The sequence below is a fragment of the Phyllobates terribilis genome, unplaced genomic scaffold (assembly GCF_046119375.1).
Source record: "Phyllobates terribilis strain yellow unplaced genomic scaffold, ASM4611937v1 Scaffold_1__5_contigs__length_1240528914, whole genome shotgun sequence".
Classification (NCBI taxonomy): domain Eukaryota; kingdom Metazoa; phylum Chordata; class Amphibia; order Anura; family Dendrobatidae; genus Phyllobates; species Phyllobates terribilis.
In genome coordinates, this window is record NW_027362761.1 from 787521503 (window position 1) to 787545306 (window position 23804).

At 46.9% G+C, this 23804-nt stretch overlaps 1 protein-coding gene across 1 annotated transcript in view; it reads left to right on the plus strand.

Annotated features, from left to right (window-relative positions):
- The window catches only part of LOC141151177 (flavin reductase (NADPH)-like), a 56366-nt gene that overhangs the window by 30483 nt on the left and 2079 nt on the right, over positions 1-23804 (plus strand). Inside the window, exons 3-4 of the mRNA XM_073637034.1 lie at positions 17698-17899; positions 18572-18736. Coding sequence (XP_073493135.1) covers positions 17698-17899; positions 18572-18736 — 367 coding nt within the window. The remainder of the gene's footprint in view (positions 1-17697; positions 17900-18571; positions 18737-23804) is intronic.

Genomic DNA, 23804 nt, shown 5'->3' on the forward strand with positions numbered 1-23804 from the left:
AAAAAGGATCCCAGGGCGTACGGCGCGTGCAGGACGGCACCCGGATGCCCCGCTCCTGCCAGGAGACAGGAGGGATCGTGCTCGCCGCATTCGAAACCCCAGGGGGTCAGGTTGGTCCCGGTTCCGACTTACAGGAAGGACTTCAGCATACCCGAGCGGGACTGAGAGTGGGCAGCATAGGGCAACGGTGAGAAGGACCAAGTGTGAAGAAGGTCAAGTTAAGCACATCTGAAAGTGGGGTTCTGCCAAGCACCCCTAAGCTGCTTGAAGGAGGACTGAACCCCTGCCCGGTGAACGGAGCGCGATGAGGGAGGCTATCACCTGTAAGCGCACTTGTGAATTGCCTTAAAGAACTGTAAGTAAAGCCCTGGACGACTGCATGAAGTGCCTCTGTCTGTTTCTTTACTGGCACCAACTTTCCTCACCACACCACAACGCTCAGCGCACCCATCCCCATTCATTCTACACTGCTCTGAGGCCTGCTCCACCTGTGGAGAGCCGTCCCATCAAAGCTGCCACTAACATCAGCCTCAGTGGACTGTCGCAGCACTGGTAACCTCTTACCAGAATCCACAGGTGGCATCACAAACTTTTATTTTCATATTATTAAACCCCCTTTTTTGGCGCACTGCCCGCCCTGGGCCAGCCACTGTGATATACATATATATTGCCCCGGAAAGTAAGGCCCCACTGGGGACGCGACACTGGCATGGATTTATATTGTGTGACCAACTTATGCTGCTTTAAATGCAGCATCAATAGTAAAAAGTGATCATCACATGACTAAATGATGTCAGCACAGGTCCTTTCAGAACACCGCGGGACGCTGAGGACAGAGCACGCCGCCGGAAAGGTAAGTATAATGATTTTTTTTACTTTTTACATTTTAATTCTTTTTTTCACTAATGGTGCCCGGGTCTGGATGAGAGTCTCCTCTTCTCCAGACCCGGGTACCATCCGCGCATTGAACCGCACAACATCCGCATGAAGATGACGCGCCCCCTGGGCCGTGGGGTACTCGGTGCCGGGCCGATCGTTGCTAGGGGTGATGTCACAGTGGCGGTGACCCGGTCCGTGACCCAGGGCGGTCAATCAAAAGGGGATATTTACAGGGGATTTATAGTTTTTATATACAGTTCGTGACTCCACCTGTGGTATGCGGCTATATAGAGCAGAACCTCTGGAGCTGGTGTGAATGCAGCAGAGTTGGTTCAGCTCCCCAGAGGTAGAGCTTAGCCCCAGGGCAGTGTAGATGTTGCTGTTATGAAGTAGCACTCGTGGTGCAGTGTAGTGCAGGGAGTGATGGTGCAGCAGCAATAACTGACAGAGACGGTGGGGTGCAGTCTTCAGGGTTTTACTCACGGTTTTCAGTCTCCAAGTTACCAGGGCCAGGATAACCTCCCAAGTAGTCCTATGCTTACTCAGGGAGGAGTTCAGCCAACCCTCAGGTACCTCCAGAGTACATAGCGGGACCCCCTTCTGTGTGTTCCTTCTGGTCGTCTCCCTGCACCTCACACCTAGTGTCCCAATCCATTGACCGCGGGCCTTGTCGGGCGACGTCTTCTCTGTCCCCTGGGTCCTCTATGGTTACCTTCTTGGTGAGACAGATGTGGATTGTGGCTGCAGTACCTGAAATACTGCAGCCTCCGGTTTCCTAGTTGAGGCTTAAAGAACTCTGCTAGTTTAGGGACTGGTCCCCTTTGTGCGACCTGACCCCTCCACCGCCTGGTAGATTCGGGCGAACGGATGGCCTCCAGCACTTCCCGTACCCCTGGGGTTCCTTCCACGTTCCTGGAGCCTTTCTCTTGCTCCTCTCCTCCTCAGTCTGTCCTGGGCCTCTCTCTAGGCCCTCCTGCAGAGCTCCTGCTCCTCTCACTGTCCTCCTCTGACTGACTGGCTCAACTCTCCCTAGAATGTTCCACCCAAGATGGCTTCCCTCTTTATACTACTCCTAAAAAGTGCTCCTCTGATTTACTTCCTCCACCCACACCCACTACATGGTTCCCCCTACTTTGGTTCCCCCCACTCCAGCCAGGGACATGGCTCAGCAGGGAAGCAATGCATCTTGCCCCTCCTGCTGGTCTGGAGTAGTGTAGTGTTGGATGCAGGTGTTAGGGTCCCGGGCTGTACTCCTTCCTTACCTGAGAGTGAGATACCACACCTCTGGGTGAGATACAGTACCTCTGTGGCGACTGAACCCTCAGGGGGGCCACATACCCCCCTGGTAAAATACAGCACGTCCGTGGGCTGGAACAGAGTAAAAAACAAGGTATTTCAGACTTACAAAAATTTTAGAATGCATTCACATATAAGATTAATCATAACTTTTCTTCCCTTTATGGGAGGCACATTTTCTTAAACGTTACTGGTTTCTATTAGCACATCAAACATTATAAAAGTATTTTCAATAACATTCTTCTTCACATATAAAATATTTTTATCACTTTTCAAGTAAGTTCAGCAAACTGCAGTGAGATCTGTAACTGGGTGTCCATCTCAGTGGGTAAGGTGCAACATGAGGGACCCGTCCGAAAACCCTCAACATAGGCCCTGGGCATGGCTGCAGGACATAGGTGATCCAGGTGTTGGACCACGTCTTCGGCCACGCCAAACGGGTTTTTATTCTGAGGTCTGTCTGGTTGTATAAAACCAATAAGGGGCACTTTAAGAAGTGCAACTATTTACAGTTAAGTTCTTGGCTGCTCACAGTCCTCAGCCTACAAGTTCTTGGTACCTTTACCGGGTAACTAAGTAAACACACACAACACTTTTCAACTTGCAGTGTCTCTGCTGTACCTTTCCAGGTAACTATATACAGTTCAATTAACTAAAACAGTTTAACAGTGGGGCTCCCTCCGGGGGAACTCCTGGTTTCTGCAGGCTGACCCAGCCGGGTCATCAGCCTCGTACTGCGGGGGCATGTCCTTCTTCTCCTTCACCACTCTGTATACCTGAAGGGCATACCACCCGCGCTCGCCCTTCTGGCGGGTAAAGGTGACACGGTCACCGGGGTAGAGGTCTCGGCCGGAATGCCCCTGTTGGAAATGGCGCTCGACGTCCCGTCGATTAACAAAGACGTCCCGATCCGTCTGCGGCTCTCTGACGAAGCCCCACCCGGCGTCCAGGTCGAACTTCACCACTATCCCCTCCAGACGGGGACTGGAGGTGGTGGACCTTGCTTTGCAGGCCCGAGTTTTGGCCGCAATGTTCCGGGCCTCCATCTGCTCCCACCGCACCTGCCGGTCGTGGCGCTCTTTCTACAGCTGCAGAAGATCCCATCTGCAGTACTCCTCCCTCCTGAGGTCCTGGGTCTGGGTCTCCCACGGGAACCCCATGAGGTCCCCCTCCCAGTTGTCCCACCGAAACTCTTCTCCTTCTTGGCAGGTAACCGGGTGTGCAGGTGCGGGTGTCAGAGGGAGTCTCTGCTGGTCTTCGAATTTGGCGGACCAGTCGTAGACGGGGCTTCCGTACACCCACTTGGGTGCGGGGGCAGGTGGCTCTGGTAGGGGGCCTAGGAGCAGGTCGGCAGAGCAGGCGCCTGGGATCGGAGGTTCCGCCAGGGGGCCTAGGAGCAGGTCGGCGGAGCAGGCGCCCGGGTTCGGAGGTTCTGCCAGGGGGCCCAGGAGCAGTTCAGCACTCTCAGCGCCCGGGACAGGGAGTCTCTTCTTACCTGCTCCCGCGGCCGCGCTTGTGCCGTCCTCTGCCTCCTGGCTCTGTTCAGGCTCCTCCGGGGCTGGGGCGCTGCTGGTGGAACGCAGCGCTGGCTGCTGCCAGGTCATGATCTTCCCCAGCAGCTCCTCCTTCCAGCCGGCGATGGCATCCTGCTGGGCCCTCTCCATCCTTCGGCCTAGCTCCTGGATTTCAGCCTGGAGGAACTCGGTATCCTCCAGGGATAGCTCTGCCATTGCCGTCTCCAGGGTGGAGGCGCTTCTGGTCCCTGCAGGCCACGGACGGGAACTTGCTCTAGACTCTCCTCCATGTTGCCTGCCGGGTGCGGTCTGTCTAGACTGCTGCAGACTCCTCCCTGTTTCCCAGGATTCTTCTCTTCTCTCCCCTTTCGGGGTCAGTTCCATGGCAGCTTGCTGTCGGCCACACCTAGGGGCGGCCCCCCCAGCTCGATGGACACATCCACATACATGGTCACTGCTGCTCGGGGCGGGCCCCGCTTTTGGCGCCATTCTGGAACCCGGCCCAAGATGGGAGGCGGTTTCTTGTTGTCTTTTATCTCGCACATAATGGCGCCTGTTCATCTGGGGCGGGCACCACATTCAGTATACAATACAGTCTCTAGGCGCACAATACTCAGTGATAACGGGTGGGTTTATATCCTGTTCGTGACGCCAAAGATGACGTGCCCCCTGGGCCGTGGGGTACTCGGTGCCGGGCCGGCCGTTGCTAGGGGAGATGTCACAGTGGCGATGACCCGGTCCGTGACCGAGGGCGGTCAATCAAAAGGGGATATTTACAGCGGATTTATAGTTTTTATATACAGTTTGTGACGCCACCTGTGGTATGCGTCTATATGGAGCCGCCGCTGCGGTGCAGGACCTCTGGAGCTGGTGTGAATGCAGCAGAGTTGGTTCAGCTCCCCACAGGTAGAGCTTAGCTCCAGGGCAGTGTAGATGTTGCTGTTATGAAGTTGCACTCGTGGTGCAGTGTAGTGCAGGGAGTGATGGTGCCTCAGCAATAACTGACAGAGATGGTGGGGTGCAGTCTTCAGGGTTTAGCTCACGGTTTTCAGACTCCAAGTAACCTGGGCCAGGGTAACCTCCCAAGTCGTCCTGTGCTTACTCAGGGAGGGGTTCAGCCAACCCTCAGGTACCTCCAGAGTACATAGCGGGACCCCCTTCTGTGTGTTCCTTCTGGCCGTCTCCCTGCACCTCACACCTAGTGTCCCAATCCAGTGACCGCGGGCCTTGTCGGGCGACGTCTTCTCTGTCCCCTGGGTCCTCTATGGTTACCTTCTTGGTGAGACAGATGTGGATTGTGGCTGCAGTACCTGAAATACTGCAGCCTCCAGTTTCCTAGTTGAGGCTTAAAGAACTCTGCTAGTTTAGGGACCGGTCCCCTTTGTGCGACCTGACCCCTCCACCGCCTGGCAGATTTGGGCGTACGGGTGGCCTCCAGCACTTCCCGTACCTCTGAGGTCCCTTCCACGTTCCTGGAGCCTTTCTCCTGCTCCTCTCCTCCTCAGTCTGTCCTGGGCCTCTCTCTAGGCCCTCCTCTAGAGCAGAGCTCCTGCAGAGCTCCTGCTCCTCTCACTGTCCTCCTCTGACTGACTGGCTCAACTCTCCCTAGAATGTTCCACCCAAGATGGCTTCCCTCTTTATACTACTCCTAAAAAGTGCTCCTCTGATTTACTTCCTCCACTCACACCCACTACATGGTTCCCCCTACTTTGGTTCCCCCCACTCCAGCCAGGGACAGGGCTCAGCAGGGAAGCGATGCATCTTGCCCCTCCTGCTGGTCTGGAGTAGTGTAGTGTTGGATGCAGGTGTTAGGATCCCGGGCTGTACTCCTTCCTTACCTGAGAGTGAGATACCACACCTCTGGGTGAGATGCAGTACCTCTGTGGCGACTGAACCCTCAGGGGTGCCACACATACATGTATACATGCAAATGTTATGCAGTTCAATGCAAGTCAATGGCGGCGATTTCGATTTTACAAACAAGAATTGGTTGTGCTGCAGATTTTTCCGCAATGATAATCCACAGTGGAAATTTACGCAGCATGTGCACAGCACATGCGGATTATCATTGGGAAACATGGCAGACAACTTAACATGCGTTTTTAATGTGTTTTCGCGGCAGAAATGGCGCCGCGGAAACGCATTAAATCCGCATCGTGGGCACACAGCCTGATTTACAGGCTCCAGTGGTGACATCACGACTACAGCACATGTGATCGCTGCAGCTAATCATTTGGTTCAGCCATGATATGATGTAGATGACACAAGTAACTGAACCCAATGACTGGTTAAAGGTGTCACATGCTCTGTAGGAGTGAATTAATCTTGGCAGCATGTGACCAATCACAGGGAGCAGGAGCAGAGTGCTGGAGCTGGAGAGTTATGTACAGATAATATTGATTTTTTTTAATTAAAGCAAGTGATGTGGATAAAAAAGTTAGATGGGAAAAACTCTTAAATGCTACTTCAGTACAGTTTTAGGAATGCTTTTAAGCGATAAGTAGTTTTGAAAGAGGATCAGGCTTCATACACATGGAGACTGTACTGTGGCACACAGAGTCCCTAACATTGTGTATTGTAGACCTATAGGCACTTGGCGTGGCACTGTATGGTGCCTACACAGAGAATACCTTTGTAATATGTAAAGTGATGGTGCACACCAGGATATTTTTCTAATTAATTCTTCATGAATCCATGAAAAAAGCTTCAATGAAATGACAGGTACAAATAGGAATTTATGAACCCATCAAATCCTATCTACGCCAGATTATGCTTCTCTGAATACACCCCAGTACTGTTTTTGCCTTTTCTGCTGCTACATCACACTGTTGACTCATGTGCAGTCTGTGATCTATTAGTATGCCAAAGTCTTTTTCACACCTGCTGTTGCTTAGTTCTATTCCTCCCATTCTGTAGATGTAATTTTCGTTTTTCTTGCCCAGATGTAGAATCTTGCATTTCTCCTTGTTAAATTCCATTCTATTAGTCGCTGCCCATTGTTCAAGTTTATCTATACCCTTCCGAATCCTTTCTCTGTCTACTCTTGTGTTAGATATCCCTCCTAGCTTTGCAGCGTCTTCAAATTTGATTAGTTTACCTTCAGTTCCCTTATCTAGATAATTTATAAAAATGTTGAACAACACTGGGGCCAAGACAGAGCCTTATGGTACCCTACTTGAAACACTCTTCCAATTGGATGTGCAACCATTTATCACCACTCTTTCAGTACAATCACTAAGCCAGTTATAAATCCACCTAACCGTAACCTTGTCAATCCCATACTTGGTCATTTTTTTCAATAAAGATAGTATGAGATACTTTATCAAAGGCTTTGCTGAAGTCAAAATACACTATATATAATGCATTTCCCTAATACACCCAGTCAGTGATTCCATCATAGAAAGAAATTAGATTAGTCTGGCATGACTTGTTTGCTACAAACCCATGCTGGCTCTCGTTAATTACTGTATTCTTATCCAAGTACTTACATACATACTGTTTAACAATTTGTTCAAGTACTGTATCTTTCCTGGTATAGAAGTAAGGCTCACTGGCATGTAATTTCCTGGCTCCATCTTCTTTCCTTTTTTGAAGATAGGAACAACATTTGCCCTTCTCCAGTCTTCTGGGGCTTCTCGTGTTCTCCAGGAATTTTCAAAGATTCTGGCTTAGTGGTTCTGCAATTTCCTCTGCTAACGCTTTCAGTACCCTAGGATGTAATTCACCTGGACGAGAAGCTTTAAATTAATTTAAACTAGCTAAGTGTTCCCTCACCATCTCTCAGTTTATAGATAGCGTGCATTATTTTATTCCTTCGATAGCACAGTGAAGATCATTGGATGTTACATTAGCTTTCTTAGAGAACACAGATGTAAAATAGTAATTTAAAAGTTCTCAACATCATTTTTGACCACATTTAGTTAAAATCCTATAGCATCTTTGACTTTTCTTTAGCTTTTCACATACCCCCAAAATCCTTTTTTTATTGCTTTTGATCTCCCTTAAAAGCCTCACTTCATTGCTGGCTTTAGCTCTTCTAACTAGTGATGAGCGAGCATTCTCTCAAGTACTCGGTACTCACCCGAGCATCTCAGTACTCGAGATACTCTGAGCTCCCCGAGTACTTGCGAGATGCTCGGGCGGACACTTGGGTCCCCTCCCTGCATGTTTGCCACTCTTTACAAAGCCAATGAACATGCAGGGATTGCCTGCCACTCACTGTAATGCGGCAGCCATGTTGGTTGTGGCATTACAGTGATTGGATGGCTGCACAGCGTCATCAGGTCTATATCAGACCTGGTGCCGCTGTGCTCGGCAGTCTACTCCGCAATCAGACAGTGTAGGGAGAGGTGCCACTGAGCTAGGGAGAGATTTGATTTGTTTATTAGGTGGTGTAGGTAGAACAGAACTATATTTCACATATCCATCTCAACAAACAGTCCTTCTGATGACTAATCCATCTGCAGAGATATCAGGCATGCAGTATATATAGGCAGGCAGGCAGTGTATATAGCAGACTGCAGTGCATATAGCACAAGAGGCTCCATTCCAATTCTGTCTGCTGCTGCTGCTGTTAGACATTTCTAAACATAGACCCAGGTCTGAGGGGCCAGGAATAATTTTTTGTGGATCTTGATCCTCATTATTTGCTTAAAAATCAATACAGAGAACACCATTTTTATGCGCCATTTGCTTGTTGGCAATGCAGAATACAGCCAGGTCCTTTCCATATTACAGTGCTAAAAATCCAGCTATTTAAAACTGTGGTTTCTCTGTCACACGGATCACATATACGTTTTCAAAAAATACTGCCATTTCTGGCCTCCATAAAAATTTGTTTCAGTGTGGCAGCAAAGTTTTTGACATCGGTTTGCTGTTCAAAATAGTAACCTACAGGCCAGGTATTTAAAACTGTGGTTTCTCCATCACACGGATCACAAATACATTTTCAGAAAATACTGCCATTTCTGGCCTCCATTAAAAATTTGTTTCAGTGTGTCAGCGAAGTTTTTGACATCGGTTTGCTGTTCAAAATAGTTACCTACAGGCCAGGTATTTAAAACTGTGGTTTCTCCATCACACGGATCACATATAACTTCGCTCCAAATTCAGCCATTTGTAGTGAGAGTGAAAGATTATTGTCCTCCATTTAAAATGGGCAAGGCGCGTGGCAAGGGACAGGGAACTGGACGTGATGGTGATGGTGCATGCCGAGGCAGAGGCCATGGGCAAGCTGAAATTGTGCCACAACAAACACCCACATCTTCTTGCCCGACCTTCCTGTCCCAATTCCTAGGGGACCGCAGCACACCACTATTGAACCCGGAGCAGTGTCAAAAGGTTGTTGGTTGGATAGCAGATAATGCTTCCAGACACTTTGCCACCACCACCACCACCCTGTCTTCCAAACGGTCAAGTTGCAGTAGCCGTGAGTCTGGACTGCACATTCCTCACCCTGATCCTCCTTCCTCCCACCATGCCGAGTGCCCGGAGACAACTGATCCCACACTTGCACACTCTGAAGAGCTGTTCACTTTTCCATTTGTAGATTCGAGTCCCTCGCCCGGTCCACTTGAAGCGGGGCAAGAGGAGATCGCATGTAGCGATCCCCAAATATTTGAGCAGCCATGGTCACACGAAGGCAACGGTGGGAAAGTGTCACAAGAGGTGGATGATGATGAGACACAATTGTCAGAAAGTCAGGAGGAGGACCGGGGTGCGGAAGTGGAAGACGAAGTGGTGGATGATATAGTAACTGACCCAACCTGGCAGGAGGACATGCAGAGCAAGGACAGCAACACACAGGGGAAGGGAGGCAGAGCACCCCAACAGGCAGGAAGAAGCAGTGTGGTGGCCACAGACAGAAGGCAGGCAACCATTCCCCGTAACACCAACACGATGGAAGTTACCAGTACAACTGTTAGGTCTTCCCGAGTCTGGTTGTTTTTTAAAGACTCTGCTGATAACCCCAAAAAGGCCATTTGCACCACCTGCCAGGCCAGCATCAGCAGGGGTGGCAAAACTACCAGCCTGACCACCACCATCCGCATGATCAGGCACATGGCAGCAAAGCACCCGACTTTGTGGGCCGAACCCCACGGTCCAGGAACAGTGTCTGCCGGTGGCACCACTGCTTCTTCCGCTGTTGTGCATGCAAACCAATCCCCTGTCCATGGTGCATGCGAAGATGCCTCCTGCTCTGCACCTGTCGTTGCACACTCTCAAGTAGCAGCATCAGGAAGCATGTCCACGTCCTTGCCCCAGCGCAGCGTTCAGTTGTCCATTCCTCAGTCCTTGGAACGCAAGCACAAATACGCAGCCAATGCCCCACAGGCCACACTACTAAATTCCCGCTTGCACTCAAAATGTTCCCTTTTAGACTCATGGAGATGGAAGCATTCCGCAACCTGATGGCGGCGGCCATCCCTCGGTACTTGGTCCCCAGCCGCCACTATTTCTCCCGGTGTGCCATCCCCGCATTACACAAGCACGTGTCCCAAAACATTAGCTGTGCCCTCAACAATGCAGTTAACAGGAAAGTCCACCTAACCACACACACATGGAAAAGTGCTTGTGGGCAGGGGCGGTATATCTTGCTGATGGCACACTGGGTTAACATAGTGGAAGCGGGACCCAGTCGGACCTTGGAACGGAACACGTCCTCCCAACGCCAAGGATTGCGGGCCCTGGGTCAATCAGGGTTGCCCCCACAGTCTACAGCTCCTGCACCTCATCCTCCTCCACATCTTCAGCCTCCATCTCTGAAATGACCACATCAGTCACAAGCTGGAAGCACTGCAGCATTGCCTCGACCAAGCGGCGACAGGCTGTGCTGAAGCTAATATGCTTAGGTGACATACGCACAATGCTGAAGAGTTGTGGACAGCTCTGAAAGAGCAGGCAGATCTGTGGCTTACACCACTGAACCTACAGCAAGGCATGGTCGTGTGTGAAAATGGCCGGAACCTGGTGGCTGCTCTGAGGCGAGGCGAGCTCACACACGTACCATGCCTGGCCCATGTGCTTAACCTCGTGGTTCTGCAGTTTCTCAAATCCTACCCGGAGCTGCCGGATCTGCTTCTTAAAGTACACCGCCTGTGTGCCCATTTTAGAAAGTCACCTACAGGTTCCGCTGCCCTTGCCATGTTTCAGCAGCGTTTGCAGCTTCCGGCTCACAGACTTATGAGTGATGTCCCCACGCGTTGGAACTCTACACTGCAGATGTTGGGAAGGATTTGTGAGCAGAAGAGGGCAGTTGTTGAGTACCAGCATCAAAAAGGCCGTTGGTATTCAGTTCAGACTCCACACATAAGACCTCAGGAGTGCACATGGATATCAGACATATGTACCATCCTCCAAAACTTTGAGGACTCCACCAAGATGGTGAGCGGCGATGATGCCATAATTAGCGTCACCATCCCACTTCTCTGTCTTCTGAAATGCTCTCTGCTCACAATTAAAGAGGATGCATTGCAAGCGGCGCACGATGAGATGGAGCAAGGAACCTTACAGGGTGATTCCATACAGCCCAGCCTCATCTCATCCCAACGTGGATTGGGTGACAACGAGGAGGAGGAGGAGGAGGAGGAAGAACAGGAGCTAGTTTCCTGCACTATAGACGATACTATCTGCACAACTGTCATACCATCTGTTCAGCATGGATAGCCTGAGGACAGAGAGGAGGAGAAGAGCATGGACACGGAAGTCTTGCCTGTTAGCAGTCTGGAATGCATGGCTGAGTTTATGTTACGCTGCCTTTCCCATGACCCTCATGTTATCAAAATTTTGGGTGACAGTCATTACTGGTTGGTGACACTTCTAGACCCATGCTACAAGGAGAACGTTATATCTCTTATTCCTGAGGCGGATATGTCTACAAAAATGGGGCAGTACCAGAAGGCCGTTGTTGCGGAACTATTAAAAAAATTCCCATCTGAAAACTCTGGCGACAGAGGTCACAGTTCGTTGGACAACCAAGGAGTACAGGCGAGAGAGACACAACTCCAATCCAGCAGAGGCAGGGGAACACTGTCAAAGTTCTGGGAGAGTTTTCTCAGCTCCTCCCATCGCACAGGCCCTGAGGCGTGGGGTACTCTCGCAAGGAGTGCAAAGTTTGGAAAGATGCTGAAGGATTACTTTGCCACCGTACCAACGTCCTCCGTGATTCCTCTGTGCCTAATAATTATTGGGTATCCAAGCTGGATACGTGGAATGAACTGGCTCTCCACGCCTTGGAGGTCCTAGCCTGCCCTGCCGCTAGCGTTTTATCATTTTAGTGCCACTGGTGGAATTATAACTGATAAGCGCATCCTCCTGTCAGCTGAAAATGCTGACAGGCTGACTCTTATAAAAACGAACAAGGGCTGGATTGGACCAGACTTCTCAACACCACCGAATGATAGCAGCGTAACATAAACTCAAATCCAGTGTCTTTTTTTGGGAGGTGTATTCCCTTGCACCTTTTCACACCCACACATGGGTATAAGCTTCCTGATCTTGTCTATTTGCTCTTGTCCTCCTCATTCTCCTCATCCTCATCCTCCACCACCATATCACCAGGGTGACCGTGGTCCATGATGCAACACTCACATAATTTTTTTAAAGGGTGTTTATGATGCCCGTAAAAAAAAATTTTAATACAGTATGTTCATGTATACCCCCCAGGGGTAAATGTTTGTCAGCCCATACACTTAGTGCATGGGCATTACAAGTATAGGAGACCCGCTCCTTTCTAATGGGAACATTTTTTCATGAGGCCCTCTACGTCTCTTCCAAGGGGCATTGGAGTGCCTCCCATTTTTTAGCAGCCCTTGCATTCACTGCATAGGCCAACACTATGCGAGACCCACTTCCTAATAATGGGAACATTTTTTCATGAGGCCCTTTACGTGTCTTCCAAGGGGCATTGGAGTGCCTCCCAATTTTTAGCAACCCTTGCATTTACTGCATAGGCAAACACAATGGGAGACCCACTTCCTAATAATGGGAACATTGTTTTCAAGAGACCCTCTGACCTCCACGTCTATTTGCTCTTGTCCTCCTCATTCTCCTCATCCTCATCCTCCACCACCATATCACCAGGGTGACCGTGGTCTATGATGCAACACTCACATAATTTTTTTAAAGGGTGTTTATGATGCCCGTAAAAAATTTTTTTAATACAGTATGTTCATGTATACCCCCCAGGGGTAAATGTTTGTCAGCCCATACACTTAGTGCATGGGCATTACAAGTATAGGAGACCCGCTCCTTTCTAATGGGAACATTTTTTCATGACGCCCTCTACGTCTCTTCCAAGGGGCATTGGAGTGCCTCCCATTTTTTAGCAGCCCTTGCATTCACTGCATAGGCCAACACTATGCGAGACCCACTTCCTAGTAATGGGAACATTTTTTCATGAGGTCCTCTACGTGTCTTCCAAGGGGCATTGGAGTGCCTCCCAATTTTTAGCAACCCTTGCATTTACTGCATAGGCAAACACAATGGGAGACCCACTTCCTAATAATGGGAACATTGTTTTCAAGAGGCCCTCTGACCTCCACGTATCTTCCAAGGGGCATTGGAGTGCCTCCACATTTTTGGCAATCCTTGCATTCACTGCATAGGCAAACACAATGGGAGACCCACTTCCTAATAATGGGAACATTTTATTTCAGGAGGCCCTTCTCTAAGTCTCTTCAAAGGGGTATTTTGGGCATCCCTGCCACTCACTGCATACGCAATAACAGTATAGGAGACCCACTCTTTAGTAATGGGAACAACAAAGCATAGCCGGCTGATGGCTCTCTAAGAATAGTAAAGGCCGCCTGATGGCCCTATAAAAATAAGCTTTGTGACTTTCAGAGTCCCTCCTTCATAAATGAAACAGGATGTGTCTGATCATGTCTCACACAACACCCCATGGCCAGATAAGGTTGTAAAATGTTAAAATGACATTTCCTGGTGGATGCATTTGTCATGGTTGAAAGCAATACAAAAGTGCAAAAACGCATCAAAAACGCTTTGTGTGAACATAGCCTATGGTGTGGAGGAGTATTTTTGTTTTTGGTTATTTATTTTGCCTTATATACAAGTCATTACCCTGGAAAAGGATATTCCTTAACATATTTCCCAGGAAAATCCATTTTGTTTTCGTTTTTGTATGGTTTATTGTGAGTCCGTGAAAGTGGCGTAATACCTCTGAAACATTGTTGACAGCAGTGCTGTTCCCATGCCATTTGAGCACTGTTCCCATCGATTTGGGTAATTTTTAGGCCCTCTGCAGACCGTTGGGGGAAGCTGCCTGAAAAATGCTCGAGTTTCCCATAGACTTATAGTACAGACCAAAAGTTTGGACACACCTTCTCATTTAAAGATTTTTCTGTATTTTCATGACTATGAAAATTGTACATTCACACTGAAGGCATCAAAACTATGAATTAACACATGTGGAATTATATACTTAACAAAAAAGTGTGAAACAACTGAAAATATGTCTTATATTCTAGGTTCTTCAAAGCCTGGAGGTGTGTTTGGGGTCATAGTCCTGTTGAAAAATAAATGATGGTCCAACTAAACGCAAACCGGATGGAATAGCATGCCGCTGCAAGATGCTGTGGTAGCCATGCTGGTTCAGTATGCCTTCAATTTTGAATAAATCCCTAACAGTGTCACCAGCAAAGCACCCCCACACCATCACACCTCCTCCTCCATGCTTCACGGTGGGAACCAGGCATGTAGAGTCCATCCGTTCACCTTTTCTGCGTCGCACAAAGACACGGTGGTTGGAACCAAAGATCTCAAATTTGGACTAAAGCACAGATTTCCACTGGTCTAATGTCCATTCCTTGTCTTCTTTAGCCCAAACAAGTCTCTTCTGCTTGTTGCCTGTCCTTAGCAGTGGTTTCCTAGCAGCTATTTTACCATGAAGGCCTGCTGCACAAAGTCTCCTCTTAACAGTTGTTAAAGAGATGTGTCTGCTGCTAGAACTCTGTGTGGCATTGACCTGGTCTCTAATCTGAGCTGCTGTTAACCTGCGATTTCTGAGGCTGGTGACTCGGATAAACTTATCCTCAGAAGCAGAGGTGACTCTTGGTCTTCCTTTCCTGGGGCGGTCCTCATGTGAGCCAGTTTCTTTGCAGCGCTTGATGGTTTTTGCAACTTCACTTGGGGACACTTTCAAAGTTTGCCCAATTTTTCAGACTGACTGACCTTCATTTCTTAAAGTAATGATGGCCACTCGTTTTTCTTTACTTAGCAGCTTTTTTCTTGCCATAATACAAATTCGAACAGTCTATTCAGTAGGACTATCAGCTGTGTATCCACCTGACTTCTGCACAACACATCTGATGGTCCCAACCCCATTTATAAGGCAAGAAATCCCACTTATTAAACCTGACAGGGCACACCTGTGAAGTTAAAACCATTTGCGGTGACTACCTCTTGAAGCTCATCAAGAGAATGCCAAGAGTGTGCAAAGCAGTCATCAAAGCAAAAGGTGGCTACTTTGAAGAACCTAGAATATAAGACATATTTTTTGTTAAGTATATAATTCCATATGTGTTAATTCATAGTTTTGATGCCTTCAGTGTGAATGTACAATTTTCAAAGTCATGAAAATACAGAAAAATCTTTAAATGAGAAGGTGTGTCCAAACTTTTGGTCTGTACTGTACATTGGGCTCGTTGCTCGGGTCGAGCACCCGAGTATTCCAATGTGCTTGACCCGAGCAATGAGCACCCAAGCATTTTAGTGCTCACCCATCACTACTTCTAATGCCTGCCCCGTATTCCCTGCAGACAGCATTATATTCTTCTTTAGATATGCCCCCTTCTTTCCCTTTGACATACATTTATTTTTTCCTTTTTAGCAAGTGTTTAAGTTCTATGTTCATCAATCCTGGTCTTTTTAAATGCAAATGTAGCGCCCCAAGTGTTCGGTCACTACAGAGGTATTGCATCTCACCCAGAGGTGTGATATCTCACTTCCAGGAAAGGATGGAGTGTGGCTCAGGACCCTAACACCCACATGCACTGCACCACATTTCCGGGGGCAGGGCGACAATGCTCACAAGAGTGAGCACAACTGCCCCTGTCCCTGGCTGGAGTGGGGGGAGGGAACACCTAGAAAGGGGGAACCCGGTAGTGTGTGGGTGGGGAGAGTAGATCCCAGGTGCACTGTATAGGGAAGTATATATGGTGGGCACCATCTTAGAGTCAGAGAGAAGTGGTGGGAGCAGAGTGAGAGAAGGAGGCGGGAGCAGGGGCTCTGTACGAGCTCTGCTCCGCGGGCAGGCCAAGTCACAAGGCCTGGGCCTAGAGGAGAAGAAAGGAGAGGAGAGGAATGGAGGAGGCTCCAGGAGTGGAGTGAAGGGACCCCAGGGGTGCGGACCGGCCAGTCGCCGCCGTACGCCCGCCGCTACCAGAGTAGGGGGGTCAGGCCAAGAAAGGGAACCGGATCCTTCATCTAGTGGAGGAGAGCAACTACCCTCAGCTAGTAACTGGAGGCCGTGGCATTGCACGTGTTACGGCCCCTCACTACACCCGTTAGGAAGGCACCAACATACGTTTGCTCGCCAAGGCCCGAGGCAGCTGGACAGAAACGTGGTCAATTGTGGGGTACGACAGGCCAGAGAAAGGACACACGAAGGGGGTCCTGAAAAGCATTCCAAAGCTACCTGGGAGTTGGCCGAGCCCCTCACCTGGTGAGCACAGTATGACGTGGGCAGCCATTACCTGCAGAAGTGGCTTGGAGTGTAAAACTGTGAGTAAAGACCCTGGACTGCATCACTGGACTCTGAGTCATTACTGTTGCTCCCGCGCACCATCATCCCCACCATCTGCACTCACTGCCCTGAGGCTATACTCCTCCCGTGGGGAGTTATACTACCCTCTGCTGCGCACACAACATCAGCCTCAGCGGTCTGCTCCGCAGCGGCGGTTCTCAGTGACCGCAATCCACGGTTGGCGTAGTCGGACATTTCAACATTAATAACCAAGTAAATAGATCCGCCACTGGTTTGACCACCCTGAGCCACGGGACCGGGTCGCCGCCACGGAGACTACAACCCCTGACATTACACAGAGACCCGGCTCCAGGCATTCCCCCACACACGGCCCAGGGGGCGCATCACATCCAATCCTTCCTTCTTTTAGGGATTGTTTCTGATTGTACACTGAGAATTTCATTTAGCAAAATCCAGCCATTGGACCTTTACTACCCTCTTTCTGAGTCCATTAAAATCTGCTTTTCTGAAGTCCAACCTCAAAGTCTGAGCCCTCGCGGGTTTTCCTCCTTTTGTAATCCAAAATTCGAGGATAGTATCATTGCTGCCTCCTAAATTCCTAGCCACCCTTACTTCCTCAACCATTACCTTTCTCCCTCCCTGTCCTCAGATGTAAACAGTGAAATTTTGCATTGTATTTTACAGCCAAAATCATAAGAATAAGAAATATAGAGCCTTATGCACATGGTAGAGAGGCTGCATGTTTGCCTCTGTAGAATGCTTTGGGTGCCATGATGTAGGGGAGAAAAGCTCTTCACTGCTTTGTTTATGAAAGCCATCATTTTATGACACTGCATACAGTATCCATCCAACAAAAAACAAACAAAGCAGGAGCATTTGGAGGTACTGTATAGTAAAGGCATCATACACTCTATAGGCACCATGTTATGGTTTTATATAGTCATTTGTATTAGGCCTAAACATTGACTCTATGCCTTTCTTCAACTCAGGATTTTCGGCTTTAGACCCTGTCTACCCCCATACACCACCAAAAAAGCATCAAAAACTGAACTATTAAAAGTTGACCTTAGAAATCCACTACGGTTTTAAGAAGTTGCATACATTTTTTTGTGAGCGATCAGTGGCGTATCTTAGGCCGTCATCACACATTGAAAAAATGTGCAGTTTCAAGGTGGTGTATATACGGTATATTTGACAACGTATGTAAATCTGTGCCGTGTGAACGTGCTCTATGCTTATACTGTGGCAATTCATTCTATTAATATGTATTCATCTGTTTTCTAGGTAGTAGAAGCAAATATATTTTCAGTAGACTCATTAGCAGAACATTTCAAAGGACAGGATGCAGTTGTATCTTGTCTGGGATTCCCATATAAAATGTTCTCATCAATAAGTGGTTACACAGACTCCATGACTGCCATTGTGGGTGCCATGCGACAGACTGGAGTGAATAGAATGGTGACAATGACTTCCTGGTACACAGACAGTATGTATCTACAAGCTTATTTTTCTTTGACTACTAAAAAAGTACACTTTATAAAACCCTTTGATATAGTGTTTTCTACATTTATTTTTTTCCATACATTCGAAATGTTCTCTAGTCATCTGTACAGTGAGAGCACACGTGTCAAACTCTGGCCCGTGAGCCAAATCTGGCCCTCAGGGTGATTATATTTGGCCCGCAACACCAGAACCACCACCCCTTTGTGGGCCATTATACTGTATGGAGAACTATGTGGGGCCATTATACTGTTTGGAGGACTATATGGGACCCAATATTTTGTATGGAGAACTGTGTGGGTCCCATTATACTGTATACTGGTTGGCCCGCGGATTTGTCCAAGTTTTTCATTTTGGCCCTCTGTGTGTTTTGAGTTTTTACATCCCTGAGTTAGAGGCATTAATAAATCATGTTCCTAAAAATGTATCATGGACATTTTCTACCCTGCAGAATTTAATGCTGCATGCTTCAACCTACAGAATCCATATGGCTGTATACAGCATCGGGTACCTGGTTATTTGCCGGCAGGCTTGTTCTATACAGTAAATGTGGCTGATGTGTGATCCAGGAATGGATCAAAATCTACAAAAATATGAGCCATGTTTTATTGCCTTCAGTACATTAATATATATATTTATTTATTTATTTTTATAACAGTTAACTCAGCACAGAATGCCTCATTCTTCGTGAGGACCCTTTATAACATAATTAAAAGTGTCCTCACAAACATGTTTGAGATGGAAAAATATCTAGAAAACGAATGTTCGGATCTTAACTGGACAGTTGTAAGACCACCAGGACTTCAAAATACTCCAGTGACAGGTAGGTTGAAAGTTTTGATAAGTTCCAAATCCACAGTTCTAACAGCATCAGTCACACCACTGATTAATTGTGTTAGGAAATAACTTACAGTATTTTCTGTTCACATTCAGCTAATATACACTCGTCAATAATGCAAGTGCAACACCAAGAACAAGTCGTGGAATTTTGGAAATCACAGGTTCTATAGACCTGTTAATGATATGCAATAGATTAAAAAATGGAAACAAAAACATCTTGATTTTTTACGTATTGAGTATGAGCGCCATTTGCAGAAATACACACACTTACACACCTTGTCAAGCTAACAATGAGGTTATTAATGGTTGTCTGAGGAATGTTCTGGCATGCAAATCATCAAGATCCGTTGCTGGAAGCTGCGATTGTCGAACAATGATGTCACAGATGTGCTCGGTAGAAAACAAGTCTGGAGATGCTGCAGGCCATGGTATCATGTTTAGACCATACAAACTGCTCGAAGTTTCCTGGCATTGTCATTTTGAAAAACGTTGAAGTAGGACCAGTGTAATATTCTCTCGCTAAGGACTCTTCACGGCATTGCCCATGTGATCTCCAGACCAATCTCTGGCTATAATTGCATCTAAGACAAAAACATAACTCACTACTGAAGAGGTTAGATCAAAATTCCAGTCTCCGGTGTCCATCTGGATTCAATGTGGGTAACGCCATGAAGAAGCCTTCATAAGGGATGTCACACTGGTCCTCTTCCCCAGAGTATGGTGTAGGATGGCATAATGTATGATAGGCTGACCTCTCTAGTCTTCTTTTTAGGTACACAAACAGCTCAACGTTACTGTACATTGATTTGGTGCCCTGAGCAGACTGCGTGGCCTAAACGTGTTACCATGGCCTGCAGCGTCTCTGGACTTGTCTCCCATCCTGCACATCTGGCTGGCACATATGTCATTGGCTGGCAATTGGAAGGCAAACAGCCAGCAGCAGATCTTGATAATTCACATGCCCATGTGCATTCCGCAGGGCAGAACATTCCTCAGACAACCATTAATAACCTCATTGATAGCATGACAAGACGTGGAAGTGCATGTTTATCTGCGTGTGGGGCCTGTACTCGATACTGAATAAATCGGGAGGTTTTGCAAATTTTTTGTTTTCAGAATTTACATATCATTAACATGTCTTTCCACCCTGTGATTTCTGTAATTCTACAACGTTTCCTTATTGGTGTTGTTATTTCAGCATTGAGAAGTGTATTCCACTTTCTTTTGTATTATATTTTTTTGTGGCAATTGTAGTAACTTTTACCTTTTAAATAAATAAGTCTAAACAGCATTGTGGCTAAAACTACACTGTGTGCAGAATTATTAGGCAAATGCGTATTTTGATCACATGATACTTTTTATACATGTTGTCCTACTCCAAGCTGCATAGGCTTGAGAGCCAACTACCAATTAAGTAAATCTGGTGATGTGCATCTCTGTAATTAGGAGGGGTGTTGACTAATGACATAAATACCCTATATAAGGTGTGCTTAATTATTAGGCAACTTCCTTTCCTTTGGCAAAATGGGTCAGAAGAAAGATTTGACGGGCTGTGAAAAGTCCAAAATTGTGAGATGTCTTGCAGAGGGATGCAGCAGTCTTGAAAGTTCCAAACTTTTGAAGCGTGATCACCGAACAATCAAGCGTTTCATGGCAAATAGCCAACAGGGTCGCAAGAAGCGTGTTGGCCAAAAAAGGCGCAAAATAACTGTCCATGAACTGAGGAAAATCAAGCGTGAAGCTGCCAAGATGCCATTCGCCACCAGTTTTGCCATATTTCAGAGCTGCAACGTTACTGGAGTATCAAAAAGCACAAGGTGTGCGATACTCAGGGACATGGCCAAGGTAAGTAAGGCTGAAAAACGACCACATTTGAACAAGAAACGTAAGATAAAACGTCAAAAATGGGCCAAGAAATATCGTAAGACTGATTTTTCAAAGGTTTTATGGACTGATGAAATGAGAGTGACTCTTGATGGGCCAGATGGATGGGCCAGAGGCTGGATCAATAAAGGGCAGAGAGCTCCACTCCGACTCAGACGCCAGCAAGGTGGAGGTGGGGTACTGGTATGGGCTGGTATCATCAAAGATGAACTTGTGGGACCTTTTCGGGTTGAGGATGGAGTGAAGCTCAACTCCCAGACCTACTGCCAGTTTCTAGAAGACAACTTCTTTTAGCAGTGGTACAGGAAGAAGTCGGTATCGTTCAAGAAAAACAGTACACCTCTCAGAACAGTGTCTGGGAGGCTGTGGTGGCTGCTGCACGCAATGTTGATCAAAAACAGATCAAGCAACTCACAGAATCTATGGATGGAAGGCTGTTGAGTGTCATCATAAAGAAAGGAGGCTATATTGATCACTAATTTTTTTGTTTTTTGTTTTTGCATGTCAGAAATGTTTATTTCTACATTTTTTGCACTGATATTGGTTTACCTGGTGAAAATAAACAAGTGAGATGGGATTATATTTGTTTTTTATTAAGTTGCCTAATAATTCTGCACAGTAATAGTTACCTGCACAAACAGATATCCTCCTAAGATAGCCAAATCTAAAAAAAAAACCACTCCAACTTCCAAAAATATTAAGCTTGGATATTTATGAGTCTTTTGGGTTGATTGAGAACATAGTTGTTGATCAATAATAAAAAATAATCCTCTAAAATACAACTTGCCTAATAATTCTGCACACAGTGTAAATCTGCAGTGATATCTCTATCCATTTGTATTCGTAATTAGTTGCCTACTTAAAGGGATATTCTGAAAATTGACCATGTAAATTAAAAGCTCCTGAAATCTAGAAGGAGCAAGTCTGGTCCTTGGCTGTCAATCACAGCGGAGAAGAATGAAACAGGGAAAAACTGCTTCTATCTTCTCATAGCACTCAGTAAATTTTATGTAGTGAACAAGAGTTTCTTCCAAAGCTTCTGTAGGACCTGTCCGTCAATCACATGGTCACCGTATTTTCTCCTAAAACACTGTAGGGAAACAGAGTGCACCAAACCATAGGGTGATACCTTTATAAAAAGATACATTAAAACCAGGCAATCTGCTCACCTGAGCAAGTTGAGTAGGCACAACGCTTGTGAAAGCTCAATAACGGTTGCTGCTACACCGTGTCTGGGGGATGAACTCCACCAGGATGATTGAAGGAAAAGACAATTCACAGTTTTGGGCTACGCTAATCGAAATGAGGATCTTTGATCCAATACAGTGGGGAAAATAAGTATTTGAAACACTAAAGATTTTGCAAATTTTCCTACTTACAAAGAATGGAGAGGTCTGTAATTTTTATCATAAATACACTTCAACTATGAGAGAGAGAATCTTACAAAAAAATCCAGAAAATGACATTGTATAATTTTTACATAATTAATACATAATACAATAATAATAATACATTTTATTGCATGAAATAAGTATTTGATACAAACAGAACTTAATATTTGGTACAGAAACCTTTGCATGCAATTACAGAAGTCAGACATTTCCTGTAGTTCTTGACCAAGTTTGCACACAGTGCAGCAGGGATTTTGGCCCACTCCTCCATACAGATCTTCTCCAGATCTTTCAGGTTTTAGGTCTGTCGCTGAACAACAATGAGTTTCAGCTCCCTGCAAAGATTTTCTATTGGGTTCAGGTATGGAGACTGACTAGATCACTTCAGGACCTTGAAATACTTCTTATGGAGCCACTCCCTAGTTGCACTGGCTGTGTGTTTTGGGTCATTGTCTTGTTGGAAGACCCAGCCATGACCCATCTTCAATGCTCTTAACTGAGGGAAGGAGATTGTTGGCCAAAATCTCACTATACATAACCCCATCCATCTTCCCTTCAATACGGTACAGTCATCCTGTCCTCTTGGCAGAAAAGCACCCCTAAAGTATGATGTTCCCTCCACCATATTTCACGGTTAGGACGGTGTTCTTGGGGTTGTACTTATCCTTCTTGTTCCTCCAAACACGGTGAGTGGAATTGATACCAAAAAGTTCTATTTTGGCCTTATCTGACCACATGACCTTCTCCCATGCCTCCTCTGGATCATCCAGATGGTCATTGGTGAACTGAAAATGGATCTGGACATGTGCTGGTGTGAGCAGGGGGACCTTGCGTCCCCTGCAGGATTTTACTCCATGACGGCGTAGTGTGTTACTAACAGTAATGTTTGAGACTGTGGTCCATCCCAATGGAACAAGTCTTGTATCAAATCCGACCGAGTGTCGGTGGTCAGGTATTCGAATCGTCAAAGCTGGCACAGCTCCTGCAGTCTCGGTTTATTGTTGTGGCTGTATATTCCCTCCAGTCCTCCCCCCAAGGCCGAGCTGGTGGGATTGGACATGGTAGCATCCAAAACCTGTTGTGCATGCCTCACCTATGGTCTGCTCGGTCTGCCTATATGCCTCCCTTGTTGTGGAGCCCTTGGACGGTGTCTACAGACACCAGTCCCCTACAGCTTCCCAAGATACACTGGGCTGCGTAGTATCCCACTGCTGCCACCAATATGTGGAGACAAGGGGTCTCCCGTGGGTATAATACTACTCAGATAACACAGGGTGAGGGTAAAACAGTGTGGCAATATTTTATTGAACCACCAAAAAGACAATAACATAGAGAACAGTCCCAGCAAATACACAAGATGGTGCAAGTTACCGAGTCTCACCCTTCCACTGGCCCGCCTGGATTAGAGAAGTGAGGTATGTGGCCAGGTGACCTGATTGTCCCAACCTGAATTTCATCATAACGTCTCTGAGAGTTCATTGATAGTCAATGGAGCAGATCTGTATTCCTCTTGATGGAGCCATGTGTTCTGGTTCCTGTTCTCAAGAGTCTCTCTTGGATTTATTTTTGTAAAGTCTCCTTGATACAGAGGCATATGCCCCTTAAATAGTTTAAAATTGTCCTTTCATTCACACATCCACAGGTCAAGGATAAAGGATGATGATATTATTCGACAGGGCTCGAGTATTCACAGCCCATCCCCCAAGGTTGACTGGCAAACACCCTTTAATGGTATTTAACATATCTAGCAAACATCTATTTTTCAAAGATCCTGAG